The sequence below is a fragment of the Phyllostomus discolor genome, chromosome 13 (genome assembly GCF_004126475.2).
Source record: "Phyllostomus discolor isolate MPI-MPIP mPhyDis1 chromosome 13, mPhyDis1.pri.v3, whole genome shotgun sequence".
Lineage (NCBI taxonomy): Eukaryota > Metazoa > Chordata > Mammalia > Chiroptera > Phyllostomidae > Phyllostomus > Phyllostomus discolor.
This window is the reverse complement of record NC_040915.2, coordinates 45,063,611-45,083,659: the sequence shown is the minus strand read 5'-3', so window position 1 is coordinate 45,083,659 and position 20,049 is coordinate 45,063,611. Positions and strand designations below refer to the sequence as shown.

General features: G+C 42.7%; 1 protein-coding gene across 4 annotated transcripts in view; it reads right to left on the bottom strand.

Annotated features, from left to right (window-relative positions):
• Window positions 1–508: 508 nt before the first annotated feature.
• IFT81 (intraflagellar transport 81) overlaps window positions 509–20,049 on the bottom strand; it is a 137,747-nt gene continuing 118,206 nt past the window's right edge. For all 4 annotated transcript variants that reach the window (XM_036014669.1, XM_036014668.1, XM_036014670.1 and 1 more), the window contains 8 exons: window positions 18,362–18,511; window positions 17,207–17,335; window positions 16,165–16,254; window positions 12,539–12,625; window positions 11,467–11,538; window positions 11,300–11,385; window positions 7,744–7,789; window positions 509–1,252 (listed from right to left, as the gene is read on the bottom strand). In XM_036014669.1, the coding sequence (XP_035870562.1) occupies window positions 1,070–1,252; window positions 7,744–7,789; window positions 11,300–11,385; window positions 11,467–11,538; window positions 12,539–12,625; window positions 16,165–16,254; window positions 17,207–17,335; window positions 18,362–18,511 (843 nt within the window). In that variant the 3' untranslated portion in view covers window positions 509–1,069. The remainder of the gene's footprint in view (window positions 1,253–7,743; window positions 7,790–11,299; window positions 11,386–11,466; window positions 11,539–12,538; window positions 12,626–16,164; window positions 16,255–17,206; window positions 17,336–18,361; window positions 18,512–20,049) is intronic.

The window sequence follows — 20,049 nt, the reverse complement described above, 5'->3', positions numbered from 1 at the left end:
GAACAAAGATCCAAAGCCACAGTCCAGCTTGTATGTTTTGCACAGGGTAGAAACAATTCTCTTCATTAATTTTTTTCCCAGGATAGCTAGAAAAACCTAACTAACTGAAGATAAACATGCTAACAATGAGGTTTGAGTTTTCAAATATAAAGGAAAAACATTTTGAAAAGTATCTGCAAACTTAAATGAAGCAAATGATAGCATATAAATTTATTATCTTTCTTGAAAGAAAAATTAAATCTTCACGTACCTTGTCCAAACGAAGCAGAGACTAGAAGCACTCTGAACTCTTGAATTTTACCTGGAATCCTGTGCTAACTTTTTAGCACATGATAACATCAACATTTATGACAATTTTTATACTTAAATTAACAGTCCCCAAGACCTAAATACTATTTTAGATTTTTGGTGAAAATAAGCAATAATCCTTAAATTTAATACATTATTATAATATGAATAGTTATTTAAAAAATAAAGTTTAACACTATATAACTTTTAAACAAACAGCCAGGATATGTATACCAACTTTTATTTGCCTTAGACAATACAAATAGAACAAAGATGTTACTCGAAATATTAAATGTTCTTGAATTTTACAGAAGAAAAAGAAACTGAAGTGAAACTGTAGGAATTGCTGAACTTCAGATAAATGTTTCTTCAAAACAAGAGATATTAGTTCCTAAAAGATTCTTCTAAAGTTAAAAAAAGATTAAGAAAAACATTAAGCCATTGGGTTATTATATTTTTAAAAAACTACTTGTTTCTTAACGGACATATGTTTACATTTTCAGACAGTAAACTTAGTCGCCTGTCTCATAAAACTCAGAAGATACCACTAATGTTTAAACTAAGCAGAACTAAAAGCCATTTTTTTTCGTATTTAAAAAAAACCCTTTAAAACCTAAACCTGCCTTAACGTTATTTTTCAGGAAAACGTCACAGGGAATGGCTGATCTGAAAGTGCGAGGCGTATAAACCCCTTTCAGGAAAAGAGCTACATCCCAGGAGTCTGCCTACAGCTCGGCTCGCTGCGCCCGAGCCGGCTCCAGCCCTGCGTGAGGACAGACGCTCAGAGCACCAGCCGGTCCTCGCCTCCCTCCTGAGTTACCTGACCGATGGCAGTCTGGCTTTGCTGCTTCAGAAAGCACTGTTTCTTACATTCCATCAACTGCTCAAAATCACGCCACATTTTCACTTGCTTCATATTCGGACCATGACTTTCTCGTACGGCTTTTTGTTTTTCCCGAAGTTTCTATTACAAAAAAAAATAATAATAATTAAATTTCACTTACAGGGGTTTACTTCTATTGCCATAATCAAAAGAATATGATACGCTTTGTACAACCGATGAACGAATAGTTAAGCAAACCAGGTTCTTCTATGATGTATGAAAACTAAGATTATACAAGTGAATTACATTTATGGTAGATGCAGGACAACCTGAAGTTAAAAAAAGAACAGAACAATAGAAAAGAAAGGATCAGGCAGAGAACACAAATGCATAAGCCACAGACGCAGACGACAGTGTGGTGCTGGCCAGAGGGAGGGCAGGTGGGGGCTGGGGAGAAGCGGGCAAAGAGGGGGAAATGGGGGCATCTGTAACAGTGTCAACAATGAAAGTAAGTGAAAACACATATATAAAAGAAAAGGAGGGGGAGGGGGGAGGGACTCCGGAAGATGGAACAGAACCACGGCGGAGAAACAAAGAATGCAGATTTTGGGAATCAGATGACTTGTGTTTCAACCTTGGTTTTGCCACAAGCTCTAAGTAAGGCACTTAATTTCTCTGAACTTTAGTTTTCTAAATGGTCGATTAAGGCTAATAAGAGGGGACACTTATAAAAGGATCTGCCTTATGAGTTTTTTTTCACATGACAGAAAAGATATAAAAATACATGATAAACTATCATGTTATGCTATTATTATTAAATGGTATATTCTTTCCCGACTCAGTATATGCTCTATGCACGTCCCCCAAAATCAAACTGCATGTATATATTTCTAAGGGAGAAGATCTAGTGATTTTTTTTAAAGTACACTATTAAATAGACCCAAATCCTTTTTAGAATTGTTTTTGTTAGCCTATAGGGTTCCACCTACCAAAACTTCTACTCACTGACTCTACAATTATAAACAGGAATAAGAAAAAATTTCAGCTCTGGCTGGTATGGCTCAGTGGTTGGCTTATAAACCGAAAGGCCACTGGTTCAATTCCTGGTCAGGGCACATGCCTGGGCGGCAGGCCAGATCACCAGTTGCGGGTGTGCAAAACACAACCAGCAGATGTTTCTCTCACACACCCATGTTTCTCTCCCTTTCTCCCTCCCTCCTCTCAAAAAATAAAATAAAATCTTTAATAAAAAATTTCAATAAATTGCAGAAAGGCCCTTTGGGTCTACATTATGACTAACTGAGGAGGGGTGACTGAACGGAGGGGAGCGCGCAGTGAGAGGCCGTGTGAGGCCGGAGAGGAAGGAGGGAGGGAAGAGGGAAACCGAGAAGACGCGAGTGTGCGCGCGAGGACCGGTGTGACAGACGCGCTGGCCCTGCGTGCGGGAGGGCACCGGGAAAGACAGAAGAGCAAGGAGAGACACGGGAGCAGCCCATGCAGAAGCAGCCCCATCTTCTCCTCTTTCAGAACACAGCGGAGCTGACAGCTGATCTAAGGACACGGATGAGAAGGCCAGTAGGCGATACTTTTGCCCACATCAGAGGCTAAACTACGCGGAGGCCCAGATTCAAACCACTTACTGAAAACTGCCCTCCCCAGCCTCGGCTAACCAGAGCAAAGGTAAGAGCAGACAGCAATAGGGAACAAAACAGAATTAAGAAAATAGAATTTAAATATAACCAGCAATTTTTGACACAATACCTGGATGCAAATACATCTATTTAAGTCTATGTTACAAATAAAGTATCTTAAAACAAATATTTTTTTCCTCATAAACTAAAACAAGAGAAGTCAGATAAAGAATTTTTCTAGAAGCAGCAAGAGGTAAGGGGACAGTAACCTACAAAGGAGTTCCCATCAGACTGTCAGCTGATTTCTCCAAAGAGACCTTACAGGCAAGAAGGGGCTGGAAAGAAATATTCCAAGTCATGAAAGACAAGGACCTACATCCCAGATTGCTCTATCCAGCAAAGCTCTCATTTAGAATGGAAGGGCAGATAAAGTGCTTCTCAGATAAGGTCAAGTTAAAGGAGTTCATCATCACCAAACCCTTATTTTATGAAATGCTAAAGGGACTTATCTAAGAAAAGAAGATAAAGAAAAGACATGTATGGTAAAAGGACAGCAAACTCACAAATATTAACAACCACACCTAAAGCAAAACCAAAAGAAACTAAGTAAACAATTAGAACAGGAACAGAACCACAGAAATGGAGGACACATGGAGGGTTAGCAGCAGGGGGGGGCGAGGAGGAGAGAGGGGGAAAAGGTATAGAGAATAAGTAGCATAGAATGTAGGTTGAAAATAGATAGGGGGAGGGCAAGAATAGTACAGGAAATGTAGAAACTAAAGAACTCGTAAGTATGACACATGGACATGAACTAAAGGGGGAAATGTGGGTGGGAGGGGGGTACAGGGTGGAGGGGAGAGAAGGGGGGAAATGGGACAACTGTAATAGCATACTCAATAAAATATATTTAAAAAAATAAAAAAATAAATTTGTTATTCTAAGCTAAAAAAAAAAAGAATTTTTCAAGTTCTGAGCATGATTTTAAGATTGAATTGCTACATAAACTGTAGCTTTCCTTTTTTTAATTTTTAAAAAAGATTTTATTTATTTATATTTAGAGAGGGAAGGGAGGGAGATAGAGAGAGAAACATCAATGTGCGGTTGCTGGGGGCCGTGGCTTGCAACCCAGGCATGTGCCCTGACTGGGAATCGAACCTGCGATGCTTTGGTTCACAGCCCGCGCTCAATCCACTGAGCTACGCCAGCCAGGGCACTTTTCTTGTATTACTGGAATAATTTCCTTGTCAAATATCCTAACAACCTATAAAGGTTATTTAAAGGGAGGGTGTGGGCACTACGTTAGACACAATTAAGTTTAATTTGCTTCACAACCATGTGTGTTTGAAACCTTTACCTTTTGACTGTGACTGACTTTAGTATATAATTTATTTTTTTTTTAAGATTTTATTAGCCCTGGCTGGCGTAGCTCAGTGGATTGAGCGTGGGCTGGGAAGCAAAGTGTCCCAGGTTCGATTCCCAGCCAAGGGTACATGCCTGGGTTGCAGGCCATGACCCCCAGCAACCGCACATTGATGTTTCTCTCTCTCTCTCTATCTCCCTCCCTTCCCTCTCTAAAAATAAATAAATAAAATCTTTAAAAAAAGTAATCTTTAAAAAAAAAAAAGATTTTATTTATTTATATTTAGAGAGGGAAGGGGGGGAGAAAGAGAGAGAGAGAGAGAAACATCAATGTGCGGTTGCTGGGGGTCATGGCCTGCAACCCAGGCATGTGCCCTGACTGGGAATCGAACCTGCGACACTTTGGTTCGCAGCCCGCGCTCAATCCACTGAGCTATGCCAGCCAGGGCTCTAATTTATTTTTTATGTTACTGTCATTTAATACAGTTGTGTTATTTTGTTGACAGTTGCAATGTACAAAAATACTTGTCAGAGATTTGGCTGTTCTCGGGAAGGGGGCTGCTACAGCGCAGGGGAAGGTACACGGCAGAGTGCGCCGGGGCAGTAGGGGCAGGCCGAGCTTCAGAACCCCGGCGGCTCGGGGAGGTCCGGGAAGGCCCACGCTGTGCTGGGTTGCAAGACGCAGGCTGCCATCACCGTGCACGGCTAGGTCTGTCCTCTGTTTGTCTTGAAGTTTTAGATTATTTCTTTTTTCCTTTCGGTACGGCATGCCATTCCATTTTATTACAGGAAAGGAATAAGGCGCAGGTGAACTCAATTTTTCTGATAAAATGGAGAAGTCAGTTTTAACGTTTCTTTTATTTTTCATGTACTTGCATTGATATAATGGACATTTCTTCACAAATCATAGAGAGAACAGATGAACACTTTGTAGAGAAATGGTTGACTCCAGGTTTGGGACAGAAATGTACAGATGAGCCTGGAACATTCTGTCTAACCAGAAAATAAAAAAGCCATCAAAGTCTATTAATAGAATTCTTTCAAAAGGATTCAACAACTTCCACTGGCCAAACATGAGGCAATTGGATAGGAATAATAATTGCAATAGATTGAAACATCAAATATATTAAATCTACAAGTCATAAAGATACTTTTGAAGGATGATAAAGGATCAATTCATCATTTTGAAAACTAGTAAATAAGCAAATCAAGCAGTTATCCTGCCTTTCTTATATGAACTGTACCTTATGGTAGCTAAGTAGTTGGCAAGAAGTTGCTCTTTACAGAACTATTCCGGCCAATAAATGAAAATGGAACAACCTAATTAGAATGTTATCACTTTGCCCTGGCTGGTGTGGCTCAGTGGATTGAGTGCGGGCTGTGAACCAAAAGCATCGCAGGTTCGATTCCCAGTCAGGGCACATGCCTGGGTTACAGGCCACAGCCCCCAGCAACCGCACATTGATGTTTCTCTCTCGCTCTCTTTCTTCCTCCCTTCCCTCTCTAAAAATAAATAAAATCTTAAAAAAAAGAATGTTATCACTTTGCAATCTCTAATGGGTACTGGGTCTAGGACACAATCATCAATGGCTGCCAACACTACAAAAAGCCTCCTGGTAGAAGCGCACCTTATTGCTTAAGAAGTGTGCTTCCCAAATGTCAAATCATATTTAACTAAGTCTCTATACCGAATTACCAATTCACACAACATACTGGGGACAGAGGAACATATTAACTGACACCACAAGAATGTCATCACCAAAGTTCAGGATGCTGGACACCCCTCAGTACAAAACCCACCGGGTTTCCCCACCTCCCCCGACGTTCTGCAGGAAATAAATTACAAAGAAAAAAGATGGAGGAGTAACCTAGAGAAAAGGACACTTAAGAGATATATCAACTAATAACAATGTATGGACTCCAATTAGAATCCTGATTTGAACAAATAAAACATTAAGCAATTGTGAGACAACTGGTGAAGCTGGAACACTGGGTATTAGGTATTATGCAATTATTGTTAAATTATTTTTGGCATGATAATGGTATTGCAGTTATGTTCAAAAGGAGTCTTTATGATACATGCTGAAATTCGACCACATAAAAAAAATAAGATCGCTGAGATTCGCCTAAAAACGATTTGGGGTGGGGTAACGGTGGGACCACGCGGGAAACACAGGACCGGCCACAGGCCGGTTACTGAAGCTGGGCGAGGGTCCCACCGCCCCCTCTACTTGTCACGTGGGCTCGAAGTCTTCCACAATAAAGCGTTTCTAAAAGCCTTTCTTTAAAAAACTCCAAGAAGTCTGTTTAGCAATTACTCCACTGTTTTCGAGTTCACCTTAATAGTATTACTACAGGTTTATAGGAGTCAATTCAGCTGTTATGTAGAAGTACAGACACATGTATTTTGTAGTAATTATTCAAACCAGAAAAGGTAAATAAAGATGAATAATCTTGCCCTCATCAATTTCTGAGTCAGACCAATAGCTTTACTACACAATGTATTAGGATGAAAGCAAAGCTATGTTTCTCATTTGTATTTTCAGAACGGACAGACTTCAAGGTATATTTAATCATTCCCACACTGCAGACTCAAGAATATTTAAACAATGAAACTAGGCACCCATACAGAGTCAGTATTTTAAAAGGAAAACTGAAGCTAAACGATCCCCGACTAGGATGCTATAAACTTGACACTTTTGTGAAAAACTGGTAAAATCTTAACCTCAATTTTCAACAGGGAAACTAAATAAGAAACAGATAAAATGATGTATGATGAAGTGCAGTTAACCTGCACTACGCAACATGGACTTAAAATAATTGAGAATGATCTCGGAACTCATGTAGATAATTTAATTAAAATTTTAATCTACCTATTTCAGTTTCAATATGAGAAAAGCAACTCCACAGTGCTGGACACAGGCTTCTGGACAAAACCACAACCTGAGGACTGAAGCCAGCCTACTCAGCGACTAGTCCTGAGGTGCTGATAAATACACGGCAGGGGCTTTTTTAAAAAGGGAGCGTCAGAGCTTTCATCAGGAGAACCAATCAGCTGGTCATTAGAGTCCTGGCGGACTCCCTAGCACCTCTCCTACTTGCAGTGGCTCAGAGAACTGAGAAAACAGGACTCGTCACACGTCCCCACCTTCTGGGACCCTCCCCAAAGACTGACACAGGGAGGCTGCTGAATGGCTCGAGTTTTTTTGATGATTTGTATTAAACGAATCAATGTTGGCAGAGGGCTTAGACCAGTGCCTGGCTCAAAGTAAGAGCTTGTATTTATTAAATAAAATAGATAAGTATATTTATACTCACCTCACAGAGATATCTGAGAATAATCTGAAAACTTGGTAGTTCATTACATGGGGCATTTTTGTTTGTTATGCAGAAACTTCTCATGAATGCTTTTTATTTAAAGTTGTTTTTTTCTCTTTTATAAAACTAAATTCCTAAGAAAGAATCTTCATCTTCGAAAGGGATTAAGATGGAACCAATTTCCCTTTGAAACTGTACTAAACTACATACATATATATTATTTATTTATTTTTCTGTTTTTGTACTAAACCTTTAAAAAAGAAGGACAATGTCATAACTATGTACAAATTGGACACATCTGAAAAATAAATAACACACTCTTACCTTTCCGAGGTTCTCCTGCTCAGCAATATTTTTGGTGTACTGTTCCCTGGAGAGCCAGCATAGTGATTAAGTCTCAATTTGCAGCAATAATTTTATCACACAACTAAATTGTAAATTAACATACCTATCAAATGTATTAAACAGAACATTCAGAGCACTGGAGTTAGGAGGAAACCCATTATCAAACACTCTTTCTCCTCATTCTTAGTTCTTAGAAGTAAGTTAGAGTAAGTAGTAATTTAAGAGAAAAAAGGCAAAACATCGCATACGAAATTAAGGGAATTAAAATGTTAAGTACTATTTCTGGTTGATCTATCCCTAAAACAATGGCAACCCATTTGCTTAAATTACTTTGTTTTTGAGGAGGTTTGCAAAAGGGAGAAACGTTAAAAAACGAACAAACAAACAAACACTAGATAGCATCTAACCTGGAATTCCAATTCTAGGAAGTGATCCTACAGAAAACTCGTAACTTTATAAAGACAAAAACAAAAACCTTTACTTCACCATTGTTTGTAGCAGTGAAAGACTACAAACAAACGGAAGCCAATAGACGGGAAAATGTCTAAATAAACTATAGTGCTCCGTTTAGAGGAATAACATAAAGTTGTAAAAAAGGATGAGGTAGATCTATAAACACTAAGGTGGAAAGAATTCTAGATAAACTATGAAGAGAAAAATTGTGTCATTTAATTTTATTTTTATATACACAAAAAAATTCCCATGCATTTGCTAACACACACACACGCACTAGCAAATGCACGGGAAAAGAATATGGAATAAGGTACACCAAAATATTCACAATATTAGGCATTTCTGAGGCATAGCAATGTGGACTACTTTCAACTTTTGTGTACTGCATTTCATAATGGTCAGTTTTTGGTTTCATAAGTGTTTCTTTTGTAATCTCAAAAAAGGGTAAAATTTTAATGTAAAGATAAAACTACAAATAACTGTGTTATATTTTTAAACAAAAGTATAATTATATTTTAATACTACTTAAAACAAAAAGTGAGATTTATTTATTTATTTACTTTTAATCCTCACCTGAGGACGTGTTTACTGATTTTTAGAGAGAGAAGAAGGGGAGGGGCAGGGAGAGAGACACCACTCGGCCGCCTTCACTGCCTTCTGTGCGCGCCCTGCCTGGGGGGGCGGGGACCTGCAGCCTTCTGGGGGGCGGGACAACACCCAGCCAGGCACCGAAAGTGAGGTTTAAAGTGTCAAAGACAAAGGTTGGAGGGTGGAGAGACACTTGAGACCACAAATTTGGGTGGAAAGAGACCATGTTTCTGTGCAAACTACACTATACTACTTAAGAAGGAATTAACACAAAATGGAGAATCTAAGAAATCATAGGCTATAAAGAGAAATCCTGGAAGTCTAAGCGAAGGAAGATCCACATTTATGCAAAAAGGAAGGTAAACATGATCAGGATAGAGAGAATGTCAATCCAAAGCGGCCGAGTGCTCACAGAGCTGAGGTGAAGGCAGAGCACAGCAGTGAGGGAATACACACGATCCGATGAAGCCCCAGTTTGCCCTGAGAACTCAGGAGACACTGCGTCACACTGTCTGCCTTTCCGGCGCTCCAGTGACCAACAGCTAAGAGTGAGACAGTAAATGTCTCACTGATTTAAGAAGAAGGCATGATTGTAGTTCGGGTTACTTGAAATAATTCGTTTATTACCCTAGGCCTGAGAAATGTCCGTTTTAGAACTTCCATTTCTACTCTGTCGAGAAATCCACAGGCTCACGCTCTCCCCCCGTGACACTGACACGCATTTTTAATCCGCTCCAGAGGCAATTACGGAGCGCTCATCCCGCCCGGGGGTCTCAGAAGGACACGGGACACACAGTGGTCATCGGGCTCCAGGAACGCTCATAATTTCCCAAACCCTGCTGCACACTTCGTATTGCACTTGATCTTCAGTGCTACACACTGTTTACCTTACTTGACAATGAGGAAGTGATCTGCTCAAGGTCACAAAACTAGGAACTGGACAAATCAAGTTCGAGACACACTGGACAGTCCCTCTCCAGTACTTTGAAATAAAACATGCTGCCTCTTTAAATAAGATTCAAATTTGCAAATGATCTTTCAAGACCAAGCTGATTCCTTAGACCTCTGGCCTTAACCAGAAAGTACCACAACAGTGGAAAATGGAATAACAGTAACAAATACTGTGTCTATATCAGTAATCACACTCGAGGCACGTATCAGTGAGCTGAGAATGAATGTAGCTACGCCCGTAGCATCCGTAACACTCTCATCGCGCACCACTCTAGGCGGGGCCCGACAGCTTCCCATAGGGAGAGGGAGGAGTGATGAAGGGTTATGACGATTGTTAAAATGATGAAGAAGATGCCTGGTTGGGAAACTCAGAAAACCAGCAGGTCAGGAGGAAGAGTTCCTTCTTGGCTATTCATATTAATAACTTTTGAAGAAATGGAACTTAACTTAAAAACTTTTTATTTTTCAAGAACAAAATTAACTTCTTACATTTGTGAAATATTAGCATTGACCATATAGATTTATTGAGTTAAGTTTACATTCAATGAAGAATCTGAATAAGCACATTTAATATGTTTACCATGTTGAAGTATTAGATAAAATATTCTATTTATAGGATATCTTCAGTGTGGTTTGCATTCCAGTGCATCATGTATAAAAAAATTTAGACTCAGCCAAGACATTCTATGTCTTAGATTCCTTTTTGTAACATTAAAGTTTATGCTACTAAAAATCTCAACTGCAATCTAGAACAAATGTGAATCCTACACTTCAAGTTCTTACCGGGTAATAAAAGCAAAACATGTGAAGTGTGCTAAGGGACAAAGAAAGTGTGTCTTGTACAATTACTGGATTTTATCACACATAGCAATTCAACTACACGTGTATTTCTAAGGCAACACTTGGTCTATTACATCTGCTGCAAACGGTGATTGTGAGAAACCACCACAGGAAGGGGGGGGGTGCACAGGCAGACCCTCCCCGGCCTGGACACTGGGCACCGCAGCCCCATAGTTCCCAGCTAAAACGCAGCCGCTGGCACTGCACCAGTAGCAGGCAGGTGACTACAGTCCAGGCCACGTGGGACTTTAAAAATAGACAAACCTTAGTACTTATTGAAAACCAACTATCAAATTATGTGTACTCCTGGGTAAGGGAAAATGGGGAAATATTAATGATTACAAGAGTTTCTGTCTGGGACGATGAAAGGTTTTGGTAACATATACTTGTGATGGATGCACAACAATGTGTAATTAATGCAACTGAACTGCATGCTTCAGATGGCCAAAACAGCAAATTTTATGGTATATACATCTTTTGTGACAATAAAGACACTAAGCAAGTAAGAGAGAAAACTATGCATATTGCTACTTACCTAGCAGGGCTGGACTATCCAGAAGATGTTCAATGAGACTTACACCTAAATAGTATCTTAGCACCTGCTTATTTAAGGGCTCTACATTTTACAATTTCACTTTATTTATAAACCTTGTGAAGGTGGGAACACCAGGTAACGCGACATGAAAACAACGGAATCACTTGCCTGACGGCCTTTCTCTTCCCCTGCTGGTCGGCGGAGACGTAGGCCCTCATCTCCTCCGTGGCCCGGCAGAGCTGCACCTCCAGGCTCTGGGTGGGAGACGAGCGTTAGGCGGAGCCTCGGTACCGGAGAATCTCCGCAGCGGTTCGGACTCACCTTCTTTGTCTTACCTTGATCATACAGTTTGTGTAATGGTATCTGCTCTCTTCCTGAAGGCATTCCTCACGGAGTCCCCTGACTTCCTGCGACAGAAAGCTCCCGGTGAGCGACGTCCCGAGGAGCAGTCAGTCCGGCGCAGAGAGGACGGCCGCGCGCGCACGCACGGGCGAAGCAGCGCCGTCGCGCGCCCCCCTGCCGCGGCCGTGACTTTGTGCACTGTGACCACGGCCTAGGCGGCCACCTTTTCAGGGGCGGCTCACGTCACTCTGCAACCACACGCACAGTCGTTCACTGACTAGGTACCCAGGCTGCGTCCCGCTCTCTGCTGAGTGCTGGGGACACAGCAGGGAGCCCTGCTCTCACTCGAGAGGGGAAACACGTCACGAGGAAAGACAGAACGAAGGTCCTTTGGGAAGGGGAATACTGTGAATGTGATGGCGCGACTGAGTGGGCAACGTCAGACAGGGCGACTGGAGCAGGTCTCTAGGAAGAGGCGACATTCAGGCTGAGACCCGAAAGATGAAAAGGAGAGATCAAGGCAGAGCGTTGGGGACAGGGTGTCCGGAGAGGGAGGAGCGCACGACAAGCCCGGAGGTGGAAGCAGGGTTGGCCTGTGTGCAGTACAAGATGACAGCCAGGACGGCTGCAGCCCGCGGACGAGAAGCCCAGCGCGCGGATGTGGTGAGTCCAGGAGGAGGCGGGGCCTGGCGGACCGCGGTCTGGAAGTTACAGAGTCTACGCGTCACGGGAAGCCACCGGAGGGTGGCCTAAGTGTTATTCAGTTTCTTTGGCTGCTCTCTGGAGGCTAAACCGTAGGGAGGTAAGAGTGGAAGGGGGCGAGCAGGTGGCGGGGCACTGCGGGGGCCTAGGAAGACAGGCGGGGCCTGGACTTGGTGGCGGTGGTCCAGGTGGAGAATTCGGGGGGTACGCACCACGCCTGAAGAAATAAAGAGCTCTGGAACTTAGGAGACAGACTCAGGGCAGGAGGGAAAAGATTCAGGAATCTTTTGACATTGGTACAGAGAAACTATGCCTACACAGGCAGTTTTTGCTAAATTTTTAAAGTAAAAACTGTCTTCTTACCTGTTCTAATTTGGACCGATTGCTTTCGAGGCCTGCTGCACAGCTATCATACTGGGATTTCTTTTCCTCACACTCCTGGGTCAGCTCCTAGTATAAAAAGGGCAAATGATTGAATAAGTGAAAAACAAAGGCCTAAAATGTGGCTCTGACACAATGCATGCCCTTGTTAGTCTTGTAACTTAACTCTAAGCCTCTTGGCATACTTAAGAGTTATTTATACAACAATCAGACATTTGAGAATTATGACAGATGAAGGTGCTGATAAAAACAATAGCCACCATGTACTGAGCTGCGTGCCAGGCTGTTTGTCAGGAGCTGGGACACAACAGTGAACAAAACAGCCAAAGACTCTCCCCTGAAAGTTACGTTCCGACAAGTAAACAGGCTGCTGGTGCTATGGTGGGTAAATGGGGCTCTCACCGGACCTCGCCCAGGCGCGGGGACCGGTGGGGACTCCTTCCTGGAGAACGTGGTGTTTGAGTTGAGGTATGCGGACCAGTGAGAAGAGTCGGGGGAAGGGGAACGGGGAGGAGGTGTTCAGGAAGAAGGGAACACTATGTATAGAGGCTTGGAAGCCGGAGAGGAGAACACTGTAGGGTGCACAAGGAGTTCATTACACTGGCGTGTGCCGGGAAGCGTGAGAAGAGGCTGAGGGCTGTGTCAGGGGCCCGGGTGGAACTCTGTGAGCCCTGAGAGGGTGTCCGAGCTCGACCTTGGGCAACGACTAAATCTCACAACAACTCCCGTGGGCATCCGTCTCCCCACGTGACGCCTGAGGGCAGTTCGGGGAGGCTGCGCGCCTTCCCAAGGATGAGACTGCAGGGCAGGTGTCAGAGTTCAAGCTCAGGCCTCTCTGAGTAGTTTCAAACTTTCTTGTAATGAAACATCTTGAGCTACGAATGCTAAAAGTATCTACCAATGCACGGTAAGGTGGAGTGAACACCCTTTCCGACCCAGAGCTGAGCTCTCCAGGAAGAGGAACCAGCAGGGCCAGGAACACAGGATGACCCCCTGCGGCCCGCTCCCCTTGGCGAAGGGAGGTGGGGACTGTCAGTCTCGGTGACAAGAGGGATTCCAGGTCCCAGCAGGGCGGAGGACAAGGTGCGAGGCCTGTGCAGAGTGGGAAGTTAGAACTCCAAACCCCACGGTAAGTCCAGACTGGTTTTCAACCCGAGAACCCAGGAGCAGAGCGCTCACCGAGGTCATTCTGAGGCCAGCCTGCACCAGTCGGGCCTGGGTTTAACTGAAGACGAAGATCAAAATATTAAAACCAATTACAGGGAATACATCACATAAAAAGAAATGATAATTAAACTGATGGCAGGCCCTTCAACACAACAAAAGAAATTGGAAAGCAATAACTTTTCCTGACCAAGCCATTACATAAGAAGAAGAAAAAAGATGATTTACTTATAGTAATGATTCTTTATTAAAAGAAACACTGAAAGAAAACAAAACAAGGACATTTAATCTCAGGAAGAAGGAAAGTGAATCCAGAAGGAAGGATTAAAATACAAGGAGCAACAATGAAAACTGCCAAGTATGTGGATAAATCTAAGCAGGAAATGATGTATGAAGTAGTAATTATAATGGTAATGACCGCCATGGCAACCACTTTTAGAGGTGAAGAAGTAAAATGGAAATAAAGTACAGAGGATGACAACACACAGGCAGCAGACGGGGGTGTTAAATTAGTCCAAGGTCCCTGTGCTGCCTGAGAGGTGCTGACTAACTTCAGACTGAAGCCAGGCAAATCGATGTTAAAAACTTAAGAGGAAGCAGTCTTAGATGAAGATAGAAAGGAAATAGGGGGAAAGAAGAGAAAAGAGAGCAGGGTTTGTGCAAGGGAGGGTAGGACAGAAGCAAAGAAGCGAAGAAGAAGTGCAGGAAACAGGGTGTACAAAGAGACATCAATCCCAATGTACCAGTAATAGGAGTAAAAGTAAAAAGGACCAAGGTAACCAGTTAAAAGACAGATTCTCACACTGGATGTAAGAAAACACACCCACACCAAATCCAGCTACATGTTATTGGTGAGACACAGACAGAGAAAAATGAAGGTACAGGAAGCTGAAAGTAAACAGAAATAAAAACATACCAAGCAATACTAATTGTAAGAAAGCTGGCATATTTGCATGAATAGCAGACAAAATAAGACTCCTGGACAAAAAGTATTACCAGGCATAGAGAGTCAAAAAATAATGATAAAACAAATAATTTTTATCAGGAAGTTTTTTTAAACCTTGAATCTTTTTTTAAATTGTGGTAAAATACACATACAATCTACCACCTTAACCGTTTTGAAGTGTACAGCTCAGCAATGTCAATAAGCACATTCACATCCACCACCCTCCGGAGCCCCTGCCACCCGGCCAGACGGATGCAGCCCGCACCCACTGAACGGCGGCGTGCCGTGCGCCCGCAGCCCAGACCACACTGCCAGGAGGCCCGCTGTGACGCGCACATGCAGAGCCCGGCGCTCAACCACCGAAAACTACATTCTTCTCAAGGTCGCGTCACTGAAAAACTAGGTTGGCTTCAGATCTCTCCACAACACACTTAACTCTAGAAGACTGTAGAGCTATACTTTAAAAATCCTCAAGGAGTGAAAGCGTGATGTAAGAAGTTTATGCTCAGTCAAGCTGTCGTTGAGATATTTAAGGCAACAAACTCCAGAACATGCAAGAACACATCAGGGGATACTGTTCTTATGGGCCTTTCCCAAGGATGCTACCAGCGGAGCTATTTTTAACCAGCGTGCCACAGGAATTTTTAAAGCATGCAATCAATACCTAAATACTTAGTCAGGAGCACTGACCTCTTCTGCTTTAGATTTTCAAATTAAAAATGATAGCAGCCAATACAATGATAGCTATCTGGTGTGAATAAGTCAAAATAATACTTTTTTTTTGGTCAGATCAGCAAAAAATATATTTTTTTGGTATGCTGCAGAATTTTATTTTTTATTTTTTTGATCCTCACCAAAGGGTACGTTTACTAATTTTAGAGAGAGAGGAGGGGAAGGGAAGAGAGAGAGAGAAGGAAAAAGAGAGAGACAGAGAGACAGACAGAGAGAAACATCAGTCAGCTGCTTCCCGTAAGCGCTCCGACCAGGGCCCGAACGTGCAGCCCAGGTACGTGCCCCAACCAAGAAGGGGAGCGCAGTCTTCTGGGGTACGGGGCCACGCCCCAACCAACCGAGCCCCCTGGCCAGGGCCTCACAGTTTATCTTTACAGCGACGGTCAGAATTAGCTTCCAAGTAATGGCATTTCACCACTTGTAAGCTGTCATGGTTTGCCCCCCAGCAAAGCAAGTTCAATTAATCTGAAGTTCACCTGTCACCACCCGTTGGCAGGCGTGGAGATTTACCTGGCCACAGAAGAATGTAACCTCAGAGTTACAGCTCTGGCATGATTTAAAGCAAAAAGGTCATCTGGCTGCACTTGTGATTTCAGCTTAAACTCTTCCTTCTCCCCCTGCCCAGTAATTATAACAAAACAAGTAGCATAAATCAAAGATAAATCTTTACGGGTAACTTTATTATTCTTTTTTGCAGAATCATGTCAATATAGTACATCTCAACAAGATAAAATACCAAAAGTATCACAATATCAAATTTACTCACTTGACACTTTTGACGCAACTGTCGTAGTTCTTTTATAATTGGGGCTAGAGCTGACTTCTTTTCAGATACCAGTGAATTCAGTTTTTTCACCTGTCATTTAAAAAAGTACATGACATCTAAGAAAAGAATTCAAAAGAACAAAAATACTACGTGCATAAAGATATTTATTGAAATGTTATGCGAGTTAAAAAAAAACAATAAATTACTTCAATGCCAAACAATGGGGAAGCGATTTAGTAATCTTGATTCTTCAGTAAGATGGAATACCAATAAACGATTCAAAATGTCAATTATTAAGACTGCACACCAATATGGGACAATATTTATAATCTAACACTGAGTGACTAAGACAAACTTAAAGTTGCCTATCTACAACTACAATCATGTACATAAAACAGTACGTGACTGTGTAGGTTATATAAAATACCCAGAAACATGGATGAAGTGGAAAGCAATGACCGATGACCGTGGGCACTGGCCACCGAGACGAACACGGTCTCGCAGGCCTCTGCTGTGCTCAGCATTCATCTTTTCGGGCGCCAGCCTGGGGGGGGACGCAGGGGGTTCTGGGCGAGTGGCCACTGTGGACAGGACAGGCGGAGGCGGGTCCTGGGAGAGCCTGGGGCAGCAGCTGTCTGCCCCTAAGGACAGAAAGGCTCCCACATTTGAATGCCCGATGAAGCCGCGCCAGTGCATTCTGGCTGAACGGCAGCCCCGAGCATGGAAAGACACTAAGGGCATACACAAAAGTGCAACAGCTTTATAAGTTAGCGGGGTATGCTTTGGGAAAACTTACTTTTTACCTTAACTTTTTCCTTAACATTGTATAACTTTACACACTTCCAAAACCACAAAATACATCAACAATGATAAGTTGAACAATCTTACTAAAATGAAAAAATTAAAAAAGAGATTGCTAGAGACAGATGAAAAAAATAAGCATATGCAGAAATGAAAATTTAAATGTTTCACTGAAAACAGGACAAACAAAAACATCTGCCTTCTCGCCACACAAGAAAAGCCACCAAAGCAGCGGACTCACCATCCCAGACATGTCATCCAGGGTCCGCCCTTTCATCTCGTCCACCTCGCTCTTCAGGGCGGACACTCTCTCCAGCTCCTCCTGGGTGTAGCTATACCCAGAGATGCCCCTTTTCTCCTCGGTGTTTTGCTAAAAGTAAAGACCAGGAACAGGTGTCACAGATGGGAGGTAGGGCGGTGGGCACATGACCACGGGGTTCAGTCCCCGTACCACACGCCGCACCACCAGGAGAGCCAACAGCCTGATTCAACAGAGGAAGGGCCGCGTGCAGGCACAGCTGAGTTGCCAGCTTGGAACTGGGGGCCTGCAAGGGTGAGTTCTAGTCTTCAGGATGGAGTGGACAGTCTTAAACCAGTTCCCGTCTATGTTGCTGGGTTCCCACCAGACTGAACCAATGGGTCTTGAAACCATGGGAAGAAAAACAGGAGTGTTACCACTCACCAGGTTTCCCACTTATCCACTTAGGGAATGACACTTCTCTGTGGTACAGATGCTCTAGTCGCCAGGTGGGCGTGCTTCCGCCAGAAGGCACATTAAGAGGCCCTAAACTTTATGCTCTGGCTCCCATGTTGTCTGTCAGCTGGCTTCTCATGCCAGTGGACCAACAGGCAAAGGAAAGAGTTACTACATGGCAGCACATTATAAGGCTACTAGGAGCTCCTACACCACGAGGGCAGACAGGAATACGTCTGGCAGGCAGGCGATCCATTAGGGCACATGCTGGTACTCCCATGCCCGGTTTAACAGTAAGTAGGTAAGTATAGCAGGCAAATTTCCATACAGGATCTTCCCTGGATGTTTCTTTGCAAAGCTCCATGGCAACAGCTGCTTAGAGATTTCTGTCCAGCAGGCCAGATGGATAAATATTTTATAGTCAATCTCTTGGCATGATTAATTCTGCTCATATTAACTAGCTACCTGTCGTCCCCCAAAAACTACTTAGAATTCAACTCCTACTAGTTAGTTACCTCCAAGTCAGCACACATAAAAGAGTTCTTATTGCTACATTAAAAATAAATGAATCGGCTTATATGACATCTCTGTAATGAATCAAAAAATAACAATTGTATGGTTTTCCCAGTGAAGACAATAAAGCTGTACCCCACACACTCCCCAGCACTTGCACGTTCAGCGCCCCGGGATAACGCCTGTTACCAGCTGATGCTGAATGTTTTCATGGCGCTGCTTAAGCAGTTCCTCCGTCCTCTGCAAGAGGCCAAACTCAGCTTTCAGTTCAGCGATTATCTGATGCTTCTTTTTGAAAACTGTGCTCTTGCTTCGAAGTTTACTGACGTACCGTTTGAACTGCAGAAGAACACAATGTGTAGTCTAATGAGTACAAAGGCAGTCGCTAAATATCACATGTGAACCCAATGTATCAGAAAAATTTTCTTTTCTAATGTCTAACACACGTGCTCCAAGTACATGATAATAACAGTTTTTATTAGAAAACTTGAAAAGACTAACTGCTCAATTAAAATACTTTGTGTATGTTCTAATTTTTTGGATCCATCCAAATATTGTAGATCCTTATATAAAAGCTATTCATTTTGAGCTTTATAAATACAAACTAGGAAAACATTAACTCAACCTTCCAAAAGTAAAAAGGTGAAAAAAAAAGTAGAACAATTCGGGCTGTGGTCTTACCATGATATTTCTTCTGTATTACACTATTTTGGTGGCACTGGACCTATCTACTGGGACTAACAGAGCCAACGAGAAGAGTCACCTGTAGCCACCATTTCTCATTTGACAAATGTCCTGTGACCATCTATATGTGCTAAGAAGCATCTCAGACCCCAGGGTAAAACTCATCCCACGTGTAAAAAAGCTAAGAACATTCCAAGCTAGTGGGCACTCACAGTTGTTTAATACAGCTATTCACCTACTAATGATATTAAATTTATAACTGCTCTACTCCCGTGGAACAACCCCATTATTAAGTGAGACCAAATAGAGTTTGGAAAAACAACTGAAATAAATGTTTAAAGAAACTGATTGGGGAAGCGCTGTTTATTAACTACTGCGCACCAGGCAGCGTGCCAGACAGTGAGGCCGCGTCTCCGTACAAGTTGCTCCAGGTCGAGCCTTCACCGAGCTGGAGGAACCTCGGGGAGAACAAACACTGAGCCGATGTTTCCAATCATGGGGAACAGTATGAAGAGTAAGGGGGCCCTGAGCATAGATGGCAGGAGGTAAACCTGGGTTGGGCACAAGGGAGGGAAGGTGCGACTGGGATATAGAGGGGAGGGCTTATGGGAATTTTCTCTAAATAATATTTAAGCCAAGACTGAAGAAGTGGCGGTGGGTTGGAGGAAGGGGGAAGGGGGAGGGAGGGAAGAGCATTCCAGGTTAAGGAAACGGCAGGTTTCAAGGCCCGGAGGCACTGGCTCACTGAAAGCATTGCCTGGTATGAGTGGCAAATGCCAAGGGCAAATGTGAGAAATTTCTGGCACTTCTGAAACAGAATATAAAACTTAAAAAAAATATCAAATTCCTTTTATGTACCATTAGCATTAATCTTTTCAGATTTTTGTAAAGATTTTATTTATTTATTTTATGAGAGAGGGCAAAGGAGGGAGAAAGAGAAGGAGAGAAACATCAGCGTGAGAGATATCAGTTGGTTGCCTCTCGCACGCCCCCTACTGGGGACCTGGCCTGCAACCCAGGCATGTGCCCTGACTGGGAATTGAACTGGTGAGCTTTCAGTTCACAGACTGGCATTCAATCCACTGAGCCACACCAGCCAGGGAACTTTTTAGATTTTTTTAAATTATAAAATATACTTTTTTTCTGCTCTCCCCTTTTATTAACTGCATTATAAAGAAAATAGCCATAAAAAT